The sequence below is a fragment of the Anas acuta genome, chromosome 2 (assembly GCF_963932015.1).
Source record: "Anas acuta chromosome 2, bAnaAcu1.1, whole genome shotgun sequence".
NCBI lineage: Eukaryota > Metazoa > Chordata > Aves > Anseriformes > Anatidae > Anas > Anas acuta.
In genome coordinates this window covers 35,213,394-35,235,683 of record NC_088980.1, presented here as the reverse complement: position 1 = coordinate 35,235,683, position 22,290 = coordinate 35,213,394, and the positions used below count along the sequence as shown (strand labels likewise).

Below are 22,290 nucleotides of genomic sequence, written 5' to 3'. Positions count from 1 at the left end.
AGGTTTGCGTTGAAGACCTAATGTCTGCTCTTGCATGTTTCAGAAAAATTTTCCTATGGAGTCATTTTAGTCTGGCTCAGACTGAATGCCCATTAGCAGTTGGACTGTGTTCATTGCGGTTCTGGAGTGCCTCTTCCAGTCTAGTTGCACTTGAAGGGTATCTAGTTTTTCCTCTCTTTGACAACTCTGTAGTACGAAGCAAAGTGTTTTAAGTGGGGATGGTTGGGATCCAAACTGGTGTGCTAATGTTGACAGCCTTTGTTTGAATTTGGGACCTTTTTAGTTTTCAAAGAACTATGGTTCAGATATTTTCTTGTCTTCAAATATAGTTATGGCAAACTCTTGTTATAAAGTACGTTTTTTAGGAAGAGGAATGCACATGTACTGTTTGTGTGAAACCACAGTGCAATTTATATACATGCAACTGTATCTTATAAAAATCTTTTCAAACCTCTTCAGCTGTTTTTTCTTCAGTTGAATTGACCTCTACTTAAGCCATTTCTCAGTTTGTTAGTCTGATGACCATGACAGTGATAGAGTTAAAATCCACACTACATTCAACACAGAAATTGATATGGGTCTAAGAATTTGTTAATGTGTAAGACCAGCATTTATTTTAATCAATGTATGATACCGTGTTGGGTGGAACTTTGTGGGAGAAGGGAGCATCCCAGAAAATATGACTGGCAATGGGATCATAATACCTGTGAGCGGTGTAATTGTGGTATGGGAGCCATAGAATGACAGTGCCTCCTAGTGCTCCGGACAGCACATAGGGATGTATTTTTGCCATTTATACTCCAATTCTAAGTGCTTAAAACAAACAAATGAGTGTACTTGGAAATATGCCACAAGTGGTGTGCCAAGTTGGGGAATACATTTAAATGCAGTAAACAGTTTGGAGTGTTTTGTGTTGTACTGCAGCTTCAGATTATCCCACTTCTATTGTGCGTGTGTGTGCGTGCGTTTTTTTTTTTTTTTTCCAGATGGCAAAAACTCTGTGTCTTAGTAGGGCAGAAGTTCAAAGCTCTTTGTACAGTGAATCTCATGATGTAACTGTAATATTTGTATGACTGTGTATATAGGTTAGCAAACAATTATGCATACTTATTTCAACAGGTCTATTCTTGTGCTTTAAACATCTGCTTTAATGTTTGCAGGAACAGTCTTGCGGGTAGATTAAATTTTTACAAGGCTAACAGTCCTTTGAACTGTTGATATAAAATTCACTCTTTGTCAAAGTAGATAGGCAAATTACATAGAAGAAGCACAATAAGGAACATTTTAAAAAGCTGTGAGTTCTTTACCTCTTGTCTATCATTAACAAACTATTAAAATAAGCTGCTGAAACACGTGCCTTAAAAAGAAGCGTGAATATCAGTATGAGATGTGATGAGTAGCAACACCTGCTAATTCAAATGTATTAAAAGTCCGATTCTCGATTGCAAAGTGGGCTTATTAATCTACTATTTCTTCATTCAGTGAAGCATCTTTGTCAGCTGTAGTTTACTTTAAGGGCCAAGATAAATATGTTTCTACTTTCTTATGACCCTAAAGAAAGAATACAATTTAAAAAGAGCTCATAGTTTGTTCCCTTTTTTGCCTCAACAAATTGTTGACTGACTTGTGCAGAGCAGATCTTGTGTCCCTGTGCTGACTGAGTGTGAATTTACTTGTGTGAGGGTATGGGGATGAGAGAATTCCCCGTCTGTATGGGATGAGGAGTATGGAGCGCATCTTACGAAATTGCCTGTGGGGATTTTGGAGTGTTCCAAGCCTGCTAGCCAGAAAGCATGCTTTAGAGCTGATCTCTGCCAGGCTTTCTCTTTTCTTCTAAACTTGCGCTACGTTATTTGATACAGTCTGGTTTGCCTAAAACCATGGTCAGCCTCAGTCAGCAGGAGCACTGAATGTGTGGCATCTGTGGTGGCTGCGATCCCATCAAGCAGGTGACTAGCTCATGTGCATCTCAGTGATGGTGCTAAAGATAAGATAACCTCTTCCTTCTCTGCATGTGCCTGTGTAGAGCTTCTGAATTCTTGTATGGGCTCAGTACATTTTCACTCCTGAGTCTGCTTGTCTTGATCCTGGCAAGAAATGTACATAGCAGAAGAGGACCCTCATTCTAATTGTTTTGGAATGACTGAACAACAGCAGAGCTGCAGCTCTGTATTACCGTATTCAGAGCAGAGTGCAAAGGGAAACAGATGTTCACAACTGAGATTTCGAAAGAAAGCTTTTGGAGTGTTTGGGTGGGTGGGGGAAACCACAGAAATAACAACGCTCCAACTTCTGTACAAATGCAAAATAGTAAACAGGGCTTATGATCTGGAAATGTGTAGAGTGTGGCTTTCAGACTGATGTGGGCTGTAATTCCTGTCAGCTGAGGTATCCCTTCAGAATTTCATTTGCAGTTATGTGTTTTGCAGAAGAAAGTGCTTCTCCAAAGGCTGAAGTGCCAAGAAAATGGAGCCAGGAGAAAGTTACCACTGTTTCAGGTAATTAAAATCTTTCTTTTCTATTTTGCATATGTACTTTCTTTTTACCTTCATTTTCTTCCCTCTTCCCTTTGCTGTTTTAAAATAATGTTTTTGTAGCTCTCTAAAGCTGTCTTTTTCACCTGGGTATTTGATGGCAGCAAAACTGCTTAGCACCACTTAGGATGCATGAAAACCACTTGAGAAGGATTTATAAAGTAAGCCAATTTATACAAGGTATTCCTTCCTGAATTACTTTGTAATGACTCAATTAGCTTTCATTTCTGCACAAAGGAGATTTAGTTGCATAAATTAGCTTATCATCATTGAGGAAGTGTCACTGCTAAAGGACAGTTTATAGATACAACATGCAGTTGCTGTCAAACCTATAAGAATGTAATATAGACATCTGTGTATACTTTGTGCTTGAGCAGAACAGACTTCTGCCATTCAGAGACTAACAGGGGACAACAAGTTGCCCAAGGGACTGGCAATGTAGACGTCTCTGAAAAGGTCAACTTGACACAGGCTCTGACAATCGACCCAAAGCTCTGTCTTCTTTGATAAAAATCAGATAAACTTAAGACCACTAATTGATCTGCAGCCTGTTTAAATGTTGGCCATGCATATCTTCATTGCATATGATTACCACAGAAAGCAAATGAATTGGCTAAGAAATGCCAGAGTCCAGTGACAGCAGCATAAAAATTGGAAAAGGACACAAATGCCCAGAAAGGCTGTGAAGGATATTCTCTCAGCTTTAGCTTGGCAAACTGCCCTTGTGCTAATTATCTCTGGGACTGGAAAAATAACTGCACACACCATGTCCAGTCACATGACCAGACAACTTTTCTTGACAGAAATGTATTTCCAGTTATGCTTAAAAACAAGATATATATGTGCTTCAAGGGCACAGACCTTTAGATAAACTAGTGGTGATTTGACACAGCAAGTAGGGAAGACTTGCTTCTTATCAGACCTTACACCTTTTTGAGATCTGCTGCATTGTAACCGTGACCTGCATTGACATGCAATCTGGCTCACCTTCCCCCATCGTACATAATACACATCATTCTTTCAGGGCTGTCAAGGAAAGGGTGGGCAAAAAGAGTTCCTTTAGGAAGTAGCTCTGCAGTGTTCTTCCTGTTGCAACATGTGGAGAGGAAACAGAGGCCTGATTTCCTGACCTGTACAGGAAAGCAGGAACAGGTTGCTGCAAAGAGTTTTGGGTTGCTTTTCTTGGAAAGGAAACAAGAGCCAAGTCATCAAATGCTGTTAGCATTGTGCTTTGCTAAAAACATGTGTAAGACAGTATGACTCATTACAGCCTTAGCATTTAATACTCATTTAGACATTACCGTAATTATAAGAGTGTGTTGTCATAATCGAGCATGGGGTCAATCCAATTACAAAGCTGACAGGATTTTTTTCACTAATATATTATCTTGAAGTTTCAATGATCATAGTTTTAAGAAATCCAAACCTTTGCACCTTCATTTTTGAAAAGTTTCAACTGCCATGAGAAGAGCTTTGTCTGTCTTGCTAGCGTTTGTAGTAATTTCCTGCACAATAACTCTTCTCCCCCAGTATTGAATTAATTTCAAGCAATAATTTTACTGATATTAAAACAGTTAACACTGAAAATTTGTTAGACTTTTAGGGCTGAGTTGACATAAGTATCTATGATTGGCATCACATCATAAATATCTAATCTGAGTTGAGAATATTTCTTGTTTTTTCCATACAAACAGCACATACATTCACAGAAAATATTTTGCAAATTGTCTGTGAGCTCAGCCTAACAAGTACAAAACCCCTCTTATTTTTTACTCCTTTCTTGTCCTAACCCATCTGTACTTCAAATGACGTTCAGACTTGAATTCTGTTAACCTTCCAGTCTTGATTGTTGACTGTTGCTGCTGGATAGCTTTTACATTAATTGCTTGTGGCATAATTATTTAAAAATACCAAAGCATATAAGAGTTTCAGTTATACAATAGGACTTACCGTGTCTTTTTTGCTACTGCTATAGCATTGAGGCTGACTATTTCAGTCAGCATCATGTTCTGTGCTGCTTTAGGGTAAATGCCTATGTAAGTAAGAAACAAAAGGAGAAAGGAAATTAGAAAGATTATACTGAACAGATTGGGCTAGACTGATGGTCAAGTCCAAATAAATATTCTACCATCATTTAGCCCTTATTTTATATTTCTTCTAGTTTATGGGATAAAGGACAAATAAGTAGTTACAGGCACTCTTTGCAGTTTAGGACATCATCAGAATAAGCAATTTTGTTCGTTAAGTGGGTACATCTCATCTGAGCATTGAGATCAACACTGAGTTTGCATTGAAGAGTGCTTGTGTAAGGCAGGGCCCTTTTGGTAGCATTAATTTTAAACTTTACCTGTCTCCCCATCTCTAAGCTTTCAGTATGGTAAATGTTAAGCACATCAATGCCAAAAAAGAACACAGTAGTATGTAATAATTTTCCAGTTCACCTCTTTCAAATGTTAAATAGCATAAAACAGCCCAGACCATGACTAGTAACTGTTGAATATGATGCTATTAACTTTTTGAAGAATCTGATCAAAAGTTAAGGAATGTGAGTCAGAACTGCAAGCTGCTTAATGATCGCATTAAGACATGGGGCGCTGAACCACAGGAGTGAAATGAAAATGTACCTATGTGTTCCTTCATTCACAAGCAAGCTGCAAGCAGGTAGTGTGGAACTGGTAGCTATAAGTCACTACCATAGCACAGTTTGTTAATTCGGATGCCATCACTGTTGAAATGGAAGATCAATGAAAGTCAGGCACAGCTGTATTCATTCTAATTTTTCAGTGGTGCATTTCCATGCTTAGGTTGTAATTCCAGATTTTGTTTTGGTCAGTGTAGTTTTTCTGCCAAGTTTGTGCTCAGAAATGGCAAGTGCCAAAATTGGCACGAGGGAGGAGGCAGGAAAGGGACAACCTGCTGTTAAATTGGCTTAGGCTACAGTGGGACAGCACACTTGAAACCTCATAAAATATGGACTCTTAATCTGTTTTTCCATTTTTTTCTTCTGTCTATTGAGGCTGTTAGAATGTTCTTACAGCTTTGTTTTTCCTTGAGTAATCCATTGGCATTCTTAAGTTTTAAACAATTTACAACATTTGAAGTCTGTGCTTGAGAGATATACTTGTCAGATTGTTACCTGAACTGTTCACCTTTCTTTCTTCATGCCTGCATTGTTAGATGCCAGTATTTTTCAGTCAAATAAGCAGTCTGAGCCTACCATCAGGAAGGCTGGCAGCCATTGCTGTTTGATCTGTCAAATAAACTCTGAAGTGTTTTCATCGGGATATTGGACAAAAGTGTCTGTTGTTCCTATTACTGTTACTGGAAAAACAGAGATGGCAGAAGAAAACCCTGAGGAATTCTTTGTAGAAGAGTTTTGGAAACTGTTGGGTAGTTGTTCATCCAGATAACTGTCCAGGAATGAAAGAACTATTTCCTGGAGAAACAACCTATCCAAGATCCCTCTCAGCCATTTCTTGTGGTTGCTAATACGAAAAGCAATGGGTAGGTAAAAACAAACTGCCTTGTACCGTCTACTCCACGTTTTAAAAATAATTCTGTTTTGTCATATCTTGTTCACATTTGTGCTCTATGTGACCATGCTTTCCAAACACAACAGACTTTTGTTTAGCAATTATGCCATGATATTTTTTTAAGGCACAAAACATTTCACAGTGCATGGGAATAAAGTATGATTGTGACGAAGTAATTCCAACAAGTCAATGCCTTTTGCATTTGAACTCTAATTGGCACATAAGTTCTCGCAGCTAAATCTACCAGCTGTTTTCATGTAGCTTATTTGTTTATGAAGGTCCACATAATTTAATTACTATACATGTACCTAATTTCTTCATACAGGTCCCCAGGTTTTATTTAACCATTCTTCAAACGCAATCAAATTAGATTTGGCAGGGTCATCTCTAACCAAAAGAATGGCTGAAGCAAGAAAGAATGGGCTTGTGTTTCACAGAGTTTTTTGCAGCTTTTTTGTTGTTGTTGTTGTAGTATCTCTGTGTTTGTGAAGCACTGTGAATCATTTTATGAAGTGTTTTGTCCTTTAGATGTGTAGACTTTGAAGTTGTATTTACGCTTGGTGTTTATGCCTGTGTAGTTGCTTAGAGAATTTAGAGGAACTCGTGCTGATGGGTATTAGAAGAGATTTCCACTTTGGAATTAACACTTGTTTGAAGATCAGCATAGCTGGTCACAAACTCACACTGGCACTTCTTTCCTTACCCTCTCACCCCTTTATTCCCCTTTCTCTTCCCGTGGTATATACCAGTTGCTCCAAGAAACGTTTTTCAGAGAAATGTGACTTTGATATGAACAACTCCTGGTCTTAATTTCATTTCACTTCTGACTAACTAAGCCATGGTTAGTCTTTGGGCAATGTTTTCAGTGTAGCAATAAGCTTATTTAAAAATGCATCTTTTCCAATGTTGCCATGTTATTAGTTGAGTCACTTTCCCACTTCATGGCTTAATGAAATGCTCATGATGAGCATGTAGGGAGTGATGTATGTTGCTCAATGTGGGTTCTCTTCTGTTGCTGATGTTCCCTGTGCAACTCCCATTAGTGTTACGAGGAGTTACTTCAGGCATGTAAAATGCAAGAAGAGATCTCAGGGTGATAAATATCAATGTGAAAAATCATGACTCATTTTAGTGCAACTCTGAAGAAGTGAAAGTACTGATTAATGTATTTGAAACCCAAATCAATAAGATTATTGCTGAAAGATTTGAAAGGCTGGAATATACCGAAGTAGCTCTTTAGTTTTTTCTTACATGGGCTTATATTATCTTTTATGAGATGGGGCTGGGAACTGTGATCAATGCTGAACCAAAAGAGGTACTCTGATTTAATATTTATTACAAATTGATTTGGTGCTAACCAGCGTTACCATTTTTAATTGTTTAATGCTAAATTGATGAATAATGAGATGACAAATTAGAAGGGCCAATATTCAGAGGTGCAACGTTTCATACTAATTCTGTCTTCCTCTTGATATTGTTCTGTCTACGCATTTTTACAGTAACAAAATCTCTTATTTCTGAATAGTCAGTAGTCTTTACTATATGTATAAATTGCTACTTTTGGTGTGATGACAGAAGAATTTGTGCACTGATAGTCAGAACGCCCTCTAGTGCTATTTAGTAAATGGGAGCTGCTAATCACCAGTTTATGGAAAATTAAATGGTGGCTAACTTGCACAGTGGCTCTAAAGGCAAGGTTGTGAATGTTTAGACATCAAAACAAGATAGCACATAACACAGACTGAAATGGATAAATAGGAAACAAGCTCTTCTGGCTCATCCAGAGAGAATTAAAATTAAAATCCAAGCATTTGTCAAAATGGGGAAAAATACAAGTTGAATAGTACTTTATTTTATATAGCGTGACACTTCATCTCACTTGTTACTTGATATTTCAGCAGGATTTTTTCAGTAATAAAGTGAACCAATCATGATTAAATTGTAAACTATAAATAATGGCGTAGAGTGCTAACGACATGCAAATGTAACTGGTATATGTTGGAATAACCAGCAAGCCTGCTGTTCCAGGATCATATAACAAAACTAAGATGACAGCCTTGATCCAGCCAGTTCAGTGATATTTATGTTATCAGAATTAGAAGATAGCTTCCCAGTGATGTAAATTATTAGTACGTATACATTCTGTCTGGTTAGTGTATACATAATGTAACTGGTCATCTTAGTGGTATTGCTTACATTCTTCTTGCATTAACTCATCACACTCGATTCTCATGGAATTAAAAACAGGAAATAGTTTGCAGTGTAACAGAAGCTCCCAGTGTATTTAACCGTGTGTAAGTGCTGTGTTTCAGTAGACGCACTCTGTATTGTAAGTGTATGACAAAGCATTTATTACTGTGTTATTGCCATATTACAGAGCAAAGAGTGCTAAATAATCAATCAGTTAATGGTCTGTATGGCAGCTTGAACACAGCACATCCATTGTGCTTATGCTGTTAGAAGGATGAGTTTATGGCTAGAGTGTAGTTGCATGTTTAGCCAGAGCTTAATGTCCTAAACTGGAGCTGACACAAATATTTTTAAAATGCAGCTTCAGCAACAGTTTCCAAGTTCTCCAATATTTCAGAAGGAACAATCCAAGATTATCTACAAGGTTCTCAGAGAAGTTATTTAGTTTAGTTGGAACAGAGGAGGGAGGGGAAGCATATCACAAAATACTTACTTTGGCTTCCTTTCACAGATTATTATTAATTATACTCTAGCATTTTTATCAGTTTCAAGTTGAGATACAACCGTGGCTTGCTGGAAGTACATTAGTAGAGGAAAACTAGCTGTTTTAAGTTGCAGCTGTAAAATGCTTTGAAAACCTGCAGCTACATGTCTTCAGTGATACAACTGTTGCCAGTGAAGGGCTCACCTATTAAACTTGTTTTCCACTTGCTTTTGTGTTATGAAGGAGCTGTTTCTACCAAGGGGATTAAGAAATGTGCACTAATTAATTGCTTTCTAGTACCTGAAGGTTTAAAGAGCAATGTTAGTCCCTCAATTTTTATCTTTTGTAATTGGATGTAATTTTCTTTGCAGATGGCAAAAATACCGATTATGCCAATTTCTACCAAGGTTTATGGGACTGCACCGGAGATGTACCTGACGAGTTGTCATTTAAACGTGGTGATGTTATCTACATTCTCAGCAAGGTACAGCATGCTACTGAGGCTAAAGAGTTGTAAAAAGAGAGAAGCACAGAAGGGCACATTCCCACAGTCCTATGGGGGGAAATTGGCACTCCCTTTCAGATCCTTTGTTTGCAATCAGATATTCCCTGCAATTAATTATTTTGTCAAATGAACTATAATCACATTTAAAACATAGCCATGTAACAGGAATTAACTTAAAAGCATGTTTATTTACTTGTTAAATCTTGGCTACCATTTGTTAACTAATTTAACAGGAGACAATGTGCTTTCTGCTTGTAAAAGTTAACCTTGTAGAATTTTAAATTATCTTCCATGTTATGTTTTTGGTTTCCTGTTTTACATTTCTGACTGTGCTGATTCTGACTTTTTGGGCATCTTGCTAGAGGTTTTTTTTTTTTTTTTTTTTTTTCTCCAAACTGTCCTTTCGTCTTTGTATGTGTATTGCAGTTGTTCTGACAGCTCAGATTTCAAATTTGTTTGCTCTGACAGATTTGGGCAATTTTTAATTTACTGCTTTCCTGTTTGCAAAGCAAATGATGAATATAATTCTTCTCATTTGAGGTGATGATAAGCAATACAAGCATGAAATTTAATTTTACTTTAATGTTTCTGAATTTTATTATTTTTCTCTTAAAAACAAACAAACAAAAAATCTCTCATAAACTATGTATCTCATGGTCCATTGAAGTGTTCTTCTGAACAATTAATCACAGGAAATTTTTCTTTTCCCCAAACATTAGAAAAAAGCTGATCTTTTTTAGTTTTCACTTAAAAAGCACCTTTTAATACGTATCTCAGATGTAATTGCCATTCAGTAGAATTTATGCTAAAGATATTGTAATACACATGTAGCTGCATGAAAGCTAAAGCCATCTGTTTGTGTTAGTTTCAAACTCTTCAGTTTTGTCACAGTTGCTTTAAATCTTCTGTGATACCTTTAAATGCAGTGTTTTAGGGATAATAAATGTACAGCTTCTGTTTAAATAAATTTAAGATTTATAGGTAGAAAGATAGTCCCATATAAAAATATAGAAGATATATTACTAATGTAATGTGAACATGTATGTCTTTTGAAGCATTTCAGTGTCACTTAAACTAATAACTGAATTACATTACTACAGGCAGTCTTCAATTGGGCAGGCTTTCATACAGTTATACAGCACTAAAGAACAGTACTAATTCTTTAGTATACACACACATCCCCCCTGCCCCCCCCCCCCCCCCCCCCCCCAAAAAAAAAAAAAAAAAAGGAGGGGGGGGAAGCCCACAAGCAAGCAGATTGCACTGCACATTTGCCTTCTGAGAATTGTACTTTTCGGTATGTTATAGGCGCTAATAAAATCTTAATCTTCAACTTGTAGGTGAAAAACTCATTTGCTTTTCCTCAAATAGTGAGGAATTTAACTTAAAAAATGGAGCAGAATAAAAAAACACAGTAGCTTAAGGTGTCATCTGTATATCAACTGTCTTGTGACCGTGCCTTGATTAATATGTAATCAGTCCTTGAAATAGGCCTGCTGCGACTCCAGATATATAGGGCCTTTCTGTTTGGGAATGATTTTTACTCCAAAATAGAGCCCAGAAAATTCAGCCCTGTTTCAGTTAAAGATTGTTGCAACTTTTTCAGAAGAATAAGTGTTGGCCGCTACTGTCAGCTCTGAATTTAGGGTCCTTGGAGGGGAAAGTGCCAGGGAATTATCCATCTTACCCTTCTACTTGGTTCAGTTTCAAGGACTGATCATTTACAGGCTCTTTGTCTGGTAAGTGAAAATACAACCAAAGGAAAAGTGAGCCTAACCATCCTGAAGTGGGTCAAGACTTTTCGTCAAGAAATATTTCTTAATCCCCTACATTAGTACTTGGATTTTGTGGCAGTTGGCAGGACTCCTCAGCAATTTTTTTATTTTTTCACACCATCTAGTGGTTGAAAATGAGAGATGCAGGTACTGACAGGAGCTGATGTGTATATATCCAAAATGGTGTCATAAATTCAGCTTCAGCTTGAACCCAGCTATGGCTTTATTGCCTTTCTATCATATGTCAGCTAGCTATGAACATTAGTCTTGAAGAAATCTCATTTTGCTTATGAGGAAGTAAGTACGGGCATAGTAGTATTGTGGTAGGAAGGGTGAGGCTTTAACAAACTGTTGAGCATATTTGTGCAACACGTAATAGTTCTCCGTTTTACAGTGAAATATAAATGGTATAGCTTGTTCTAATGAGTATAATAAAATAGATTTTTATCTTCCAGCAGTAGTTATGCCAAAGCAATGTATTTTACTGCTTTTTAACTGTTTTTTCACATACTTTTAGAGAAATTAGGGGAAAGTGACTATGTTGTTTCCAAGAAATGAGATCATTAGTACAACTGAAGTAATTAGGAACCAGTTTTGAAAATGTGGGCATTGATATAATTTAAATAAAGCAAGAGCAGTATGTTACATGTAAGTTGTAACTTAGGTGTATATAGAAGAAAGGTTTGTTGGGCAACATTTACTTACTAAAATAGCTAACCATTATGCAAAGGCAAACGCTTCATAATTTACTTTAAATCAAGCACCAAAAGTCAGTGTTAATGCAATGAGCATGCGTATACACTGATAATACAAATACCTATGCATGACTAGAGTTATTACTATACCAAAGTGAGTTTTCCTTGTTCAGAAGATGCGTTTAAAAACTATTTTAGCTATTATCTAAACATTTGTCTATTGTGGCTTTCCCATGGCAGCTGTCCAATGGGCTCTTTATTAAAAAACAATATATTTTTTATCTTTTTTTGTTGCCTTTGAGAGTTTCCTTCAAAAGTTGAGCCCTTAATTTGAGAAGTAACAGGAGAACTGTTGCAGTAGTATATACTAGCTTAATTAAAACAAACAAACAAAAGCCCTCTAACTTTTCAAATAAATAGATCAAAGTATCTGTACATTTATCATTTGAATTTATTCCTGAATATTCAAGTGGCTTTTATAACTTGCACTACGAATCATGTGAACTTTCAGAGATTTATACACCCCTCTTTCACTATGCGGTAGAAAACATTTTATAGCTCTACTCAGTGAGGGACTCATTAATACGATTTCTTAGTTAATATTGACTATTAGAAATGCAATACTTGGGCAGCCCGTTTTCTAAAATGATAGTTGCTCTTAATTCCTATTCATTTATGGTCTTGCCTTTGCTTTCAAAACCACATGACAAATGGGAATACAATCCATGATGTAACAATTCTTTTTATAAATCTTCCATAGCTCTTATTCAGGAAATCAATTTTCAGTAACAAAGCCAACTGTGAGTGTTGGTGGCCATATTTTTTAACGTTTGGTATGAACAATTTACTTAAGTGCAGCAGTTGCAGTATTTATTTGTTTTGTGTGCATATTTCATGTTGGGAAACCCCATAGTTTCATGAGCCAGATGCAAATACTAATGGAAGTTTATCTAGACATTAGCAGGCACCCGCTTAGCAGAATTACTGACATTTCTTAACTTTTAACCTAATTTAATTCCCACCACATTTATATTTGCAGTAAAGCGACAAATAATACTTAAAAATCAGAAATTGTATCTCAAACTGGAATACTCCTTCACTGTTATTATTTGAGTATGTGCTAATGTGATATAATGCTACTCACTCTGGTATTTATGATTCATGGAAATCTCATTTATGACTTGACTTTCATGGAAAATTCTAGAGCAAAAGTTTGAGTATTAACTTGGCATCTAGATTACCCTTTATTCAGTAGTTGTATACTTCCAATGTGGGAGATTTTTGTTCTTTCAACACAACAAATGTCTGTTGAAATGCTCAAGCCATACATACAAAACCTTTATTTTTTGTGTAGTGAAAAGACAAAGAAATCTCAGAAAGATAGCTTGGATTACCACTTATGAAATAGAGTACAGTGCAGCTGTTTCATAGTGAGTGTGAACATTTTGTACACTATGTGCATAATCATCATAAAGTATATTTATTCAGTATTTTCCCCCCCTAAAGATGTCAAAGGCATACTAAAATCCCACGTGTTTTTTGTCAGGCCATTGTCTGACTGTTCATATGCAGAGGTGTATTTAATGATCGTTTTGCTTTTCATGATCATCCTGCCTACATCTACATTAGCAAACAGGGTGTACCAACAGGAGCAGATTTGCAGGGTGAAACACTTCATGCTGAGGCCCCTATGTCCACACATCCCAAAAGGCTTTTTTGTCAGAATAGGTCTGCTCTGGTTTTGTGGAATGAGTCTAGCTTAGTGGTTGGAGCACACTAAAGTGCATCTTCTGGTTTAGTTTAATCTGCAAGAAATTCAGTTTGTGTGCTCTGAGACTGCTCTGCGAAGTGAGCCGAGGTGGGGAGTACTTGGAGATCTGCCTCAGTGGGACACTTCTGATGAAAACTAAGATGCAAGTTCATCTTAGTTTAGGAGGCACTTACTGAGCTGTAAATTTCCTTCTGCCTTTTCCTGGTGTATCCTTACAGAGAAATAGACTAGATACATGGCTAAGAGAAGAGTGAAGGCCTTTCAGTGGGATGTTAGTTAAGACAGACTAAAGCAAAGTGATTCTCGCTCTGTTGGTTTGCATACCAATAAAACGTAAACATTTACTTACGTGATTTAAAAAAACGTTGGCGTCATGTCATGGGAGAGATAATAAAATGGCCTTTCTGTCAGTGCCAGTTTTGGTTCGCAAGTCAGTCAGCTTATTCTGATCAAAAGCTTTCAAATTGGTGTCTATTTTGTCTCATGACATTGTAGGAAATAAAACCTAATAACACTACCATACAGTAAATCTGAGGCTTATATTCTTAAAGATGACTATTTTATTGCTGTCTTAAAACAACTCTACCTGTGAAGAAGTCTCATTCAGTTATCTAAAACATTTGTCATTTTCTGCTTTTTAGAGAAAATGCTGTTCTGTGCCAAAAATACTCCCTTGTTGATAGTGTATCATTCAGCAATTACACCAAAGGAAGTTCTAAAATTTTTTAGCTGGTTTCAATCTTCTGGATGAATTAGAGGTGTTTTAAAATATTATCTTGCCAAAATTGCCCCCTAGGATATTCTTTGAAGAAAGTATTCTCCCTGTTTCCCACACTTCTTTAGATCAATAGGAGAGGCTACTTAATTTAACCCCAAACAAGGCAATAAATACATTTTGCTTTTCAGTTTTAAGGCTTGCAGATCTTCAGTCTGCAAGTTAATATTACTTACAATGCCATGGGAGAGGGTAGGAGAAAAATCTTGAGTTCACACGCTTCAGCGGCATGTTTTTTGAATACAAGTCCATTGTTTTCTTCTACACATTGAAAAACAATGATGATTTTCAGCAACCCCCCCTTTTTTTTAACAAGAAAAAAAAACAACCAAACAACAACAACATACTATATGTATTAAACAATAGAGACTACTTGTACAAGGACCAGATGTTCTCAACTTTTGCTGAAGTCAGTAGAAGTTAATATGGTGCAAAGCATCTGGGGGTCCTCATTTACTCAGAGGGTCTGTTTCTAAAGGTGAGAAGAGAGACTGCTAAAGAACTCCTTTTGCATATCAAAAATCTGTCTTCTTGCATATCAAAATCCTCTCCTCTAGAGTTAAAAAAATAAATAAATAAATCCCAAACTTGAATAAATCTTGGATTTAAAAGATATCCGCGAAAATCAGACAGTGTATGTCTACCTCTTGTACTTTCTGCAAATGCAAACTTTTAAGGCCAGTATCTCATGGAGTCCTAGGTGTATACATATCAGAGCAGTGAGATTGGTGGAACGGGATAAGAAGCATCTGCTCGCAGGGTGTTCAGCTGAGAGCCTCTGAAGAGCCTCTAAACCCTGATGGGATTTTTTTTCTAACGTCGCTGAACAGAGGGTGTATTGCCAGCATGTTAAGTCATAACCTGTTCCTTGTTGCCTCGTGAAATTACTTTACTTTGGTTAATAAATTTCTGCTGGAACAAGACAAAACACAAACACGCCACTCTCTTACAGATGGTGAAAACGTAGAAGTGGCTTAGAAAGCATTTGGTTGTCTGTGAGGGTGGTTGTTCTATATTACTTGGCATAATATATTCCACTACGGTGGTGTTTGTATTCCAGGGGTTGTGTTAGCCTCTTCCTCCCCCTCCCCTGCCCAACATTGCCTGCTATGGCAAATGTGCTCGGAGTCACGTGCTGGAGTTGTGGCCGCACACTTGTGCATTCTCCTCATTGCAGGGTGGCTGGATTTGACCCAGCCCCCTCTCCTATCCCTCTGTTTGCCTCGGAGCAATTCATTTTGCAGTTATTGAATTTCTTTGGAGAGTTATTTTCATATAGCGAGCATCACAGCACCTCTGGATCTTGATAGCCTTTCTACATAAGGAGAAAGAAGCTTTGTGTTAGTAATTACCTAACATTGTCAGGAGCTGACTGCAGGCCTCTTTCTAGTGATAACAGAATAACCACATAATGTAGCTTTATAGCACATGATTAATAGAAAATAATTACACATCCTACAAAGGGATGCAATATTTCTTATAAATTGACTACAATGGTTTCCTGTAGATTAAAGGACTCTTCATTATTTTATCAGTCCTTCTGAAGTATAGTCGCTTGCCTATGTTAGCAGTGATGTTAAGAGCTGCATGTGGTGAGGGATACCAGATGGTAGACCCAGAGGTACCTGAGATCTTAAGCTGATGCTTGCAAAAACACCATGCTTCCCAACTCCTAAGAATTAAAATAAAACTCCTGACTGACTTCAGATTCTTCTGCGTTTTAATCATTATTTCCTACAAATGTGGGCTTTAGACTTTTATTCTACACATCCCAAGCAGTATAATAGATTTACAGACCTCACACCAACAGTGTATTAGTTATATTGTAATGAAGGAGTTTTTATCATCGATACCATTGATAGAAACAATATATCAGTTTGGATTGTATATGGGACTTCAAGAAAAGGAGTGGGGGACTGCTTCTCTGTCCGACTAGGACTCACTCTTTCATGGTACTGAAGACAGAAAGGAGTGGCTAGGAGTTCAGAGAAAAATGTCTGTGCTTTAATTAGTTTAAAAGGGGCTGCTGTGCAATTATTCCAAAACCTGAGATTAAGGTTTTATATTCTTTGTAACCAGGTATCTGTATTATCTTTTTGTTCAGACTTCTATAGACTGCAGATGGTTTAATTGGGATTCATGTTGCTCTTGAGGCCCATTCAAAGAATAGTAATGATAGAGTAAAAGCTTCTGGGTTGGAATATTGTCTGTATAGTATAATGGTTGCACTGAATCCTTAAATTAGTTTACTAGTCTGTTACATCAACATTCATTTCATCTTCTCACTTAGCTTTGTGCCAGAGCAGTAAGTGGTGTATTAGTAAGTAGCAAAAAACCAAAGTTTTCAAAACAGTGACACGCTCTTAATTTTAATTTGAGGTATCTGAATTGTTTCTTTAAAAACAATTATTTCTAAGTTCGTGTAGTGTTGCTAAGTGGAACATTTTCAATGGATAATATAGTCCACAGGCTCTTTCTGTGCCATTTGTCATATGCAATTTAATGACCACTTAACTAAGCCACTTCCCTCATTTCATGTATTGTTTGTTTTTTTGGCTGATGTCTAGCAAAACTTGCTTAATCACTTTTGTCAGGCTCTTCATGACTTCCATGTAGCAGCTTAAAATCTTTTGTTTCTTTCTCTAGGAGAGATTTATTGCCAAGATTCCAGTAGTATACGTGAGCACTGCTCCTTTCAGCAATTTCCCACTTTAGTCTAGAAATACAGTTTGTATATTTAACCAGTGTACTTTGAGATAAAATACAAATTTTAAACAGGCTGATCTGGAACATTATAAACTTCAGTGTCAGGGTATTATTCAACCTTTAAGGATTTGGGGTGTAACGTGTGCCCCAAGGGAAATGTTATGAGATCTTAACTTCTGTTTAGAGTTTTCTCGCTGGTGAGTCAGACTCAGGTACCTCTCAACTTTCAGACCAGATCTATCACCACAAGTCCATATGGCAGTGGAAGGTGGAATTGTTTTTGCAGCTTTCTAGTTTATGAGTTTGCATCATAAGAGAAGGTTTTGCTACCTTTATTTTTATTTTAGTCTATTTATTTATTTATTTATTTGCATGGGCTTCCTTTAAGCCACACTTCCTGCAGTATTTTATGGATAGTAGGATGGAACCTTTTAAATCACCAACTTCTGTTTGTACTGTGAAGGAAGAAAACATTTAATTTAAGACTGGTGCTTAGCCCTTCATGAAAAGAAAATAAAAAAGTGTGTGTGTGTCTGCTTGCCTGCATGTTCTTAGAAGAAAAAAAAAAAAAAAAAAAAAAAAAAGCCTGGGCCAACATGAAAGTGAGCCATCAACAAGGCTTCATCGCAGTTACGCACAGGGAGAGCTGAGTACACTAAGCACCTCATAGGACCCTAGAGAACTCTCCACCAGGCCAGATATGCCAGCAGCAAATCATTATAGCTCGAGCTGTAATGAAACTCCATTAACCCTTAAGCTCCACTTGACTATTTATAACCGAAAACTTATCTACAGTCAAAATAATAGCTTATAGTGTCATCTCAGTAGGACCATTAATTCAGAAATCCTACAGCCTTTTGCTTTTCTCATCAGAAGAGCAGCGTAGCAGGAAGCAGATGTTGCTTATCAGAGATATCTGTGTATTTTGTATTTTCCATGTTTGTTCCAAAGTAATTTCTATCTTACTAATCATTCCATTTTTGAATGGGGTCTCTGTTTTAATAATGCTTCATTTGTAACTCAATATATGTGTGTGTGCAATTTCAGCTGTTACAATTTATTGAACTGCTGTTAGGATTGATCTTAAAATATTTACCTCATAGGAAAAAAATTAAATTTGGATCCCACAATACTCTTACTTGGTATTGCTTTGGAAGATATTATTTCTTTAAACTATTATAATTCATTTTGTTTCATATTTATCTCACTAAGCCTAAACAAATTTCAAACAAAAGTACATTAGTCATCTGTCAGACATATGAGATCTGCTGTAGAATTTTCTGTGGGCCTAAAGCAATAGTAGACTTTGTCCATAGAAAGAGATTGTGTATTAGATCTATAGTATTCCCTTCACAATTGGGGAAGTTTTTATTTAAAATAAGTTGTCTGTAAGTTTCTTAGAGTTTAGTCTTGCGATGCTGAAAGAATCCCAGCTGATTCCTGTATGTCAACATCATGATATTAGATATCAGTTACAAAGACGAGATTTTTATATATGTGACAAATACAGGATGGAGAGGTCAGCTATTTTTAGTATGTGTTGTAGAGAATTGTGGCCATAATTAAGAAATTTTCTTGAGCATGCCAGGCCTTTTTAAAATTTAACTTCTATCCTTGCCTAACTCTGTATGTGAATGCCTCTAACAAAAAGATGTAATGTTTTAATTTTCAGTTGAAATGATAACAACTGTATATAAGAGAGAGCATCCATAAGGAGTTGCATACAAAACTCTATTGCATTTATATCAGACTAAAGGTTAATATTGCATATTGTTTTCAATTAGGAGTACAATAGATTTGGCTGGTGGGTAGGAGAAATGAAGGGAACCATTGGCTTGGTGCCTAAAGCCTACATAATGGAGATGTATGATATTTGAGAGGCCTGGGTAAGTACATTTTAATCCAATCTTCTGTAATGGCTTATATGTTCCCTTGTTCTCTGTTTCATAAGTATTTCTTTCCTGGAACCTTTGTAGAGTCCTGTTAACATAAAGATTATGGCAAAATATATTGAAGGTTCAATTAAAGCACTTCTGGGATTCTGTATGAAATATTAAACCACAGTGTACAAAAGATGATGTATTTTATAACTATAGTTCTCTTCCAGATATTTATTTATATGTATGTATATGTATGTATATGTATATTGGGTGAAACAAAGTTGGTGTGCTTTCTAGTTAGTTTTGCTACTTCAGTAATATGTACGTATCTGTGCAGAAATCTGTGGAAGGGGATAAGTATTTGGACTGAGTTTTATACGTGTGTTTTAGTTTTTTTGTTAATGATATGCTTTCAACTTCCCTTTCCCTAATCAGGCGAAATCTGCACTTGAAATCAAGAGTGGTGTACAGCTGCAGTTTACAGACCCGACCTCTGGAAGAAGATTGTGCCGTACACATTTTGTGGTTTCAGCAAACGTAGTCAGATCATTGCCTCGTATATATTAAACATTAAAAACTGTAATTGATCATAATTCCACGGAAATGTTCTTCTTAGTCACTTTTTATAGAATTGTAATGCTAGGAAATGAAATACATGGTAATTCACATATGGAGCACAAGCAGTCAAATAGTGCCTGTTGCTCTTTTCTTAAGCATAATAGCAGCACTCTGTATTGCTATACATTTGTGTTCTTTCAGGGAGTTTGGCTGTGTTTACCTGTTACTCAGATTTAAAAATATTAAGCTGGACTTCAAAAGTAGAAAACTATTGCACAGTTCATACATGAATTAACTGTTTCATGTAGTAGCTCACTGTACATTTTTTTTTGCAGTTTTTATGAAAATCAAAGGAAATTTCTGTGTACTATTTTAAGTCTTCAAAGTATTCTGCTTCCAAGTGTGCTTTTTGTTTGGTTGTTTTTTGGTTTTGTTTTGTTTTAGTTTCAGCCAATGATTTATTTTTTTTTCTATATTTAGCTTTGTTAATGTTAATGACTGTTACGGTACTACGAAATGAAGGCTTGGCTCTTTTGCTGATGTAAATCTGTCTACGTGGGGTATCAGCACAGCACAGTATTACTGTGCTGATAGCATTGTGACTTGGAGGTATGAATTTTGTGAAAATTTGGCAAAGATAATGTATTAAAGACAACAGTTTTTGGTAAGCCAACATGAGATAAAAAGTAGATGAGTGATTTTGTGGGTGGTGAAATGCTATTTTTTTTTTTATCTCTACCTTGCTTGTACTTTCCACAGAGTAAAATCTGCATACCCTGTTGTGTGGAATTTCTGATGCGAGTTGTTCAACAGACATCTTCAGCTCTGAGTTAAAAAGGGCTGTGCCTGCGTTCTTAGTGTCAGGACTTTGTGGCTAAAAGCATCAGTTGAAACATTAAAAAAAAAAAAAGTAGATAAATATTTTCACTTGCGAACAAGGAGTTGGACAAGGTAGAGTTAATTAAACCTCTCCTTTTGGAGATGTGTTCGACTAGTAGCATGGAAGATCAGCTTTTTTTGAATCCTCCCCCAGACTTGATTTGTGAGCCCCTTAATCTGCCAAGGAGGCAGGTCAGGCCAGTCTGAGGCTTGCTGAGCCTGTGCAGGTCCCCCTGTAGCTGCTTGTGCTGTTTATGCTTCAGGCGGGCCCTGGGAACACTGTGGGTTAAAGGGTAACGTTAGCCTAAACTCAGGGCTAGGTCCTTTTAATAAGCTCAGGTGCTGTGCTTGTTTTAGGTCATTTCTGGTACTTCCTAATACACTGGATCCTAACAGGAATAAAAGAAGGTACAGAGTTTTGGTGTATATTTTTAAAAAAGAGATACTCGTTGTGATTTATTCTGGACGTTATCAGTGACGCATTCAAAGGATAGATTAGAGTCTTCAGCTCTCGTACTACTTTATCAAGTCTACTTGGGGCTTGTGCACGGAAGGTAAGGCCTTAATGCCACGGCCATAAACCCCCTTCTCCCTCGTTAACACCCCACACCTCCACGCCCCGAGCTGCCTTTCCTTTTCCCGGCGCCCCAAATTCCCGCACCGCCTAGCTTTTGGGGGTGAACCCTCCTTCATCGGCCGAGGCGAACACGGTCCGTGGGCAGGTGTGCTTGGAAAAGGCAAAATGGGGCTGGGAGAGGGGGCGGCTGCTGCGCGCATCCCTGCGCCGCGCATCCCCGCGCATCCCTGCGCTGCGCGCCCGCGGCGGCAGGTGGCAGCAGCTTTTCGCCGGCACCGGGAGGAGCCCGGCTCGGCCCCGGCCCCCTTCCCCCTCCCCTCGTCCCCGCCGCCGCTTTTTGCCTTTTTTCCAGGAGAGGGAGTCCTTCGCCAACGGATGGGCACCCGGCCCGCCGAGCTCCCTCCTCCCGGCTGGCGGCAGCGGGAGGAATAAAGTGCCTTTTGTCTGCGGAGCGGCTCGGGGGCTCTGCCCCCCTTCTCGGGCATGGGGGGGGGGGAGGTAAACGAGCTGCCTTAAAACCCGAGACCTAACAGAAAGCTGCTCGGAAAGTCACCGCGAGTGTCTCGAATAAAGCAGCGGTGGAGCGCGGGCGGGTTGTTTGCTTTAAATCCGTGCAGCCGCCGTAACCTTTTTTGGCTAAGAAAACCTCCGCTGGTGCTACTTAAACAAATCTCGGTGTTAGAAAATGCTAATCGCTTCATTTTCATTGTTTGCTTAGGTTGCGCTCGCCTTTCTGTGAACAGCCAGGCAGCTAATTTTTTAAAAAGGTGGTTGTGAGTCATATTTTGTACAGCGTTTTACTTGATTATTTGCTCTGTTCTGAATTTGTACTATACTGCCATTAGATCTTACAATAATGTTCTACTCTGCAAATTTTTAAGGTTCAAATAAAGTTTAATTGTTTGCAAACTGTTATGATGCTAATAATTCAACAGCCTGCTGTGTTACTAATGAAATTACTTTGTTATGATTAATTTGGAAAATAGTGTGTTGATTGTAGTAATTAAGCACAACAAGGTGAAGTAAATGATTCTAATGCCATCTGGCCTCCAGACTGAATGAAGAAATGAAATGGGGCTGTCATTTGAATTTATTCAGAGAAGTAAGGGTAATACAAATGCTTTTTATAGCAGAGGCGCCCAGATATAACCACGCCACTCCGGTACTTTTTCATGTACTTCTACATACAGATAACTGGTTCACATATTTGACCAGCACCTAGTTAGGATTTACCTCTTTGTACGTACTGCCACCAATTACATGTTCCAGTAGTAGTGTATGCACCAGCTCTTCCATCAGCGAGATCAGTTGATGTGCATCAGCTTACTTTTATTCTCCCCTCTTCATGATAAAAACTTTTGTTGACTGGAATTAAGCTGAATGTGAATACTAATTAAGATCCCATTCTATATTTAAAGCCAGATGCAT

The 22,290-nt window shown here is 37.6% G+C and overlaps 1 protein-coding gene across 3 annotated transcripts in view; it reads left to right on the top strand.

Annotated features, from left to right (window-relative positions):
• The window catches only part of SKAP2 (src kinase associated phosphoprotein 2), a 116,573-nt gene extending 94,798 nt beyond the window's left edge, over positions 1-21,775 (top strand). For all 3 annotated transcript variants that reach the window (XM_068674241.1, XM_068674242.1, XM_068674243.1), the window contains 4 exons: positions 2,430-2,498; positions 9,113-9,225; positions 18,753-18,854; positions 19,284-21,775. In XM_068674241.1, coding sequence (XP_068530342.1) covers positions 2,430-2,498; positions 9,113-9,225; positions 18,753-18,845 — 275 coding nt within the window. In that variant the 3' untranslated portion in view covers positions 18,846-18,854; positions 19,284-21,775. The remainder of the gene's footprint in view (positions 1-2,429; positions 2,499-9,112; positions 9,226-18,752; positions 18,855-19,283) is intronic.
• Positions 21,776-22,290: the final 515 nt, after the last annotated feature.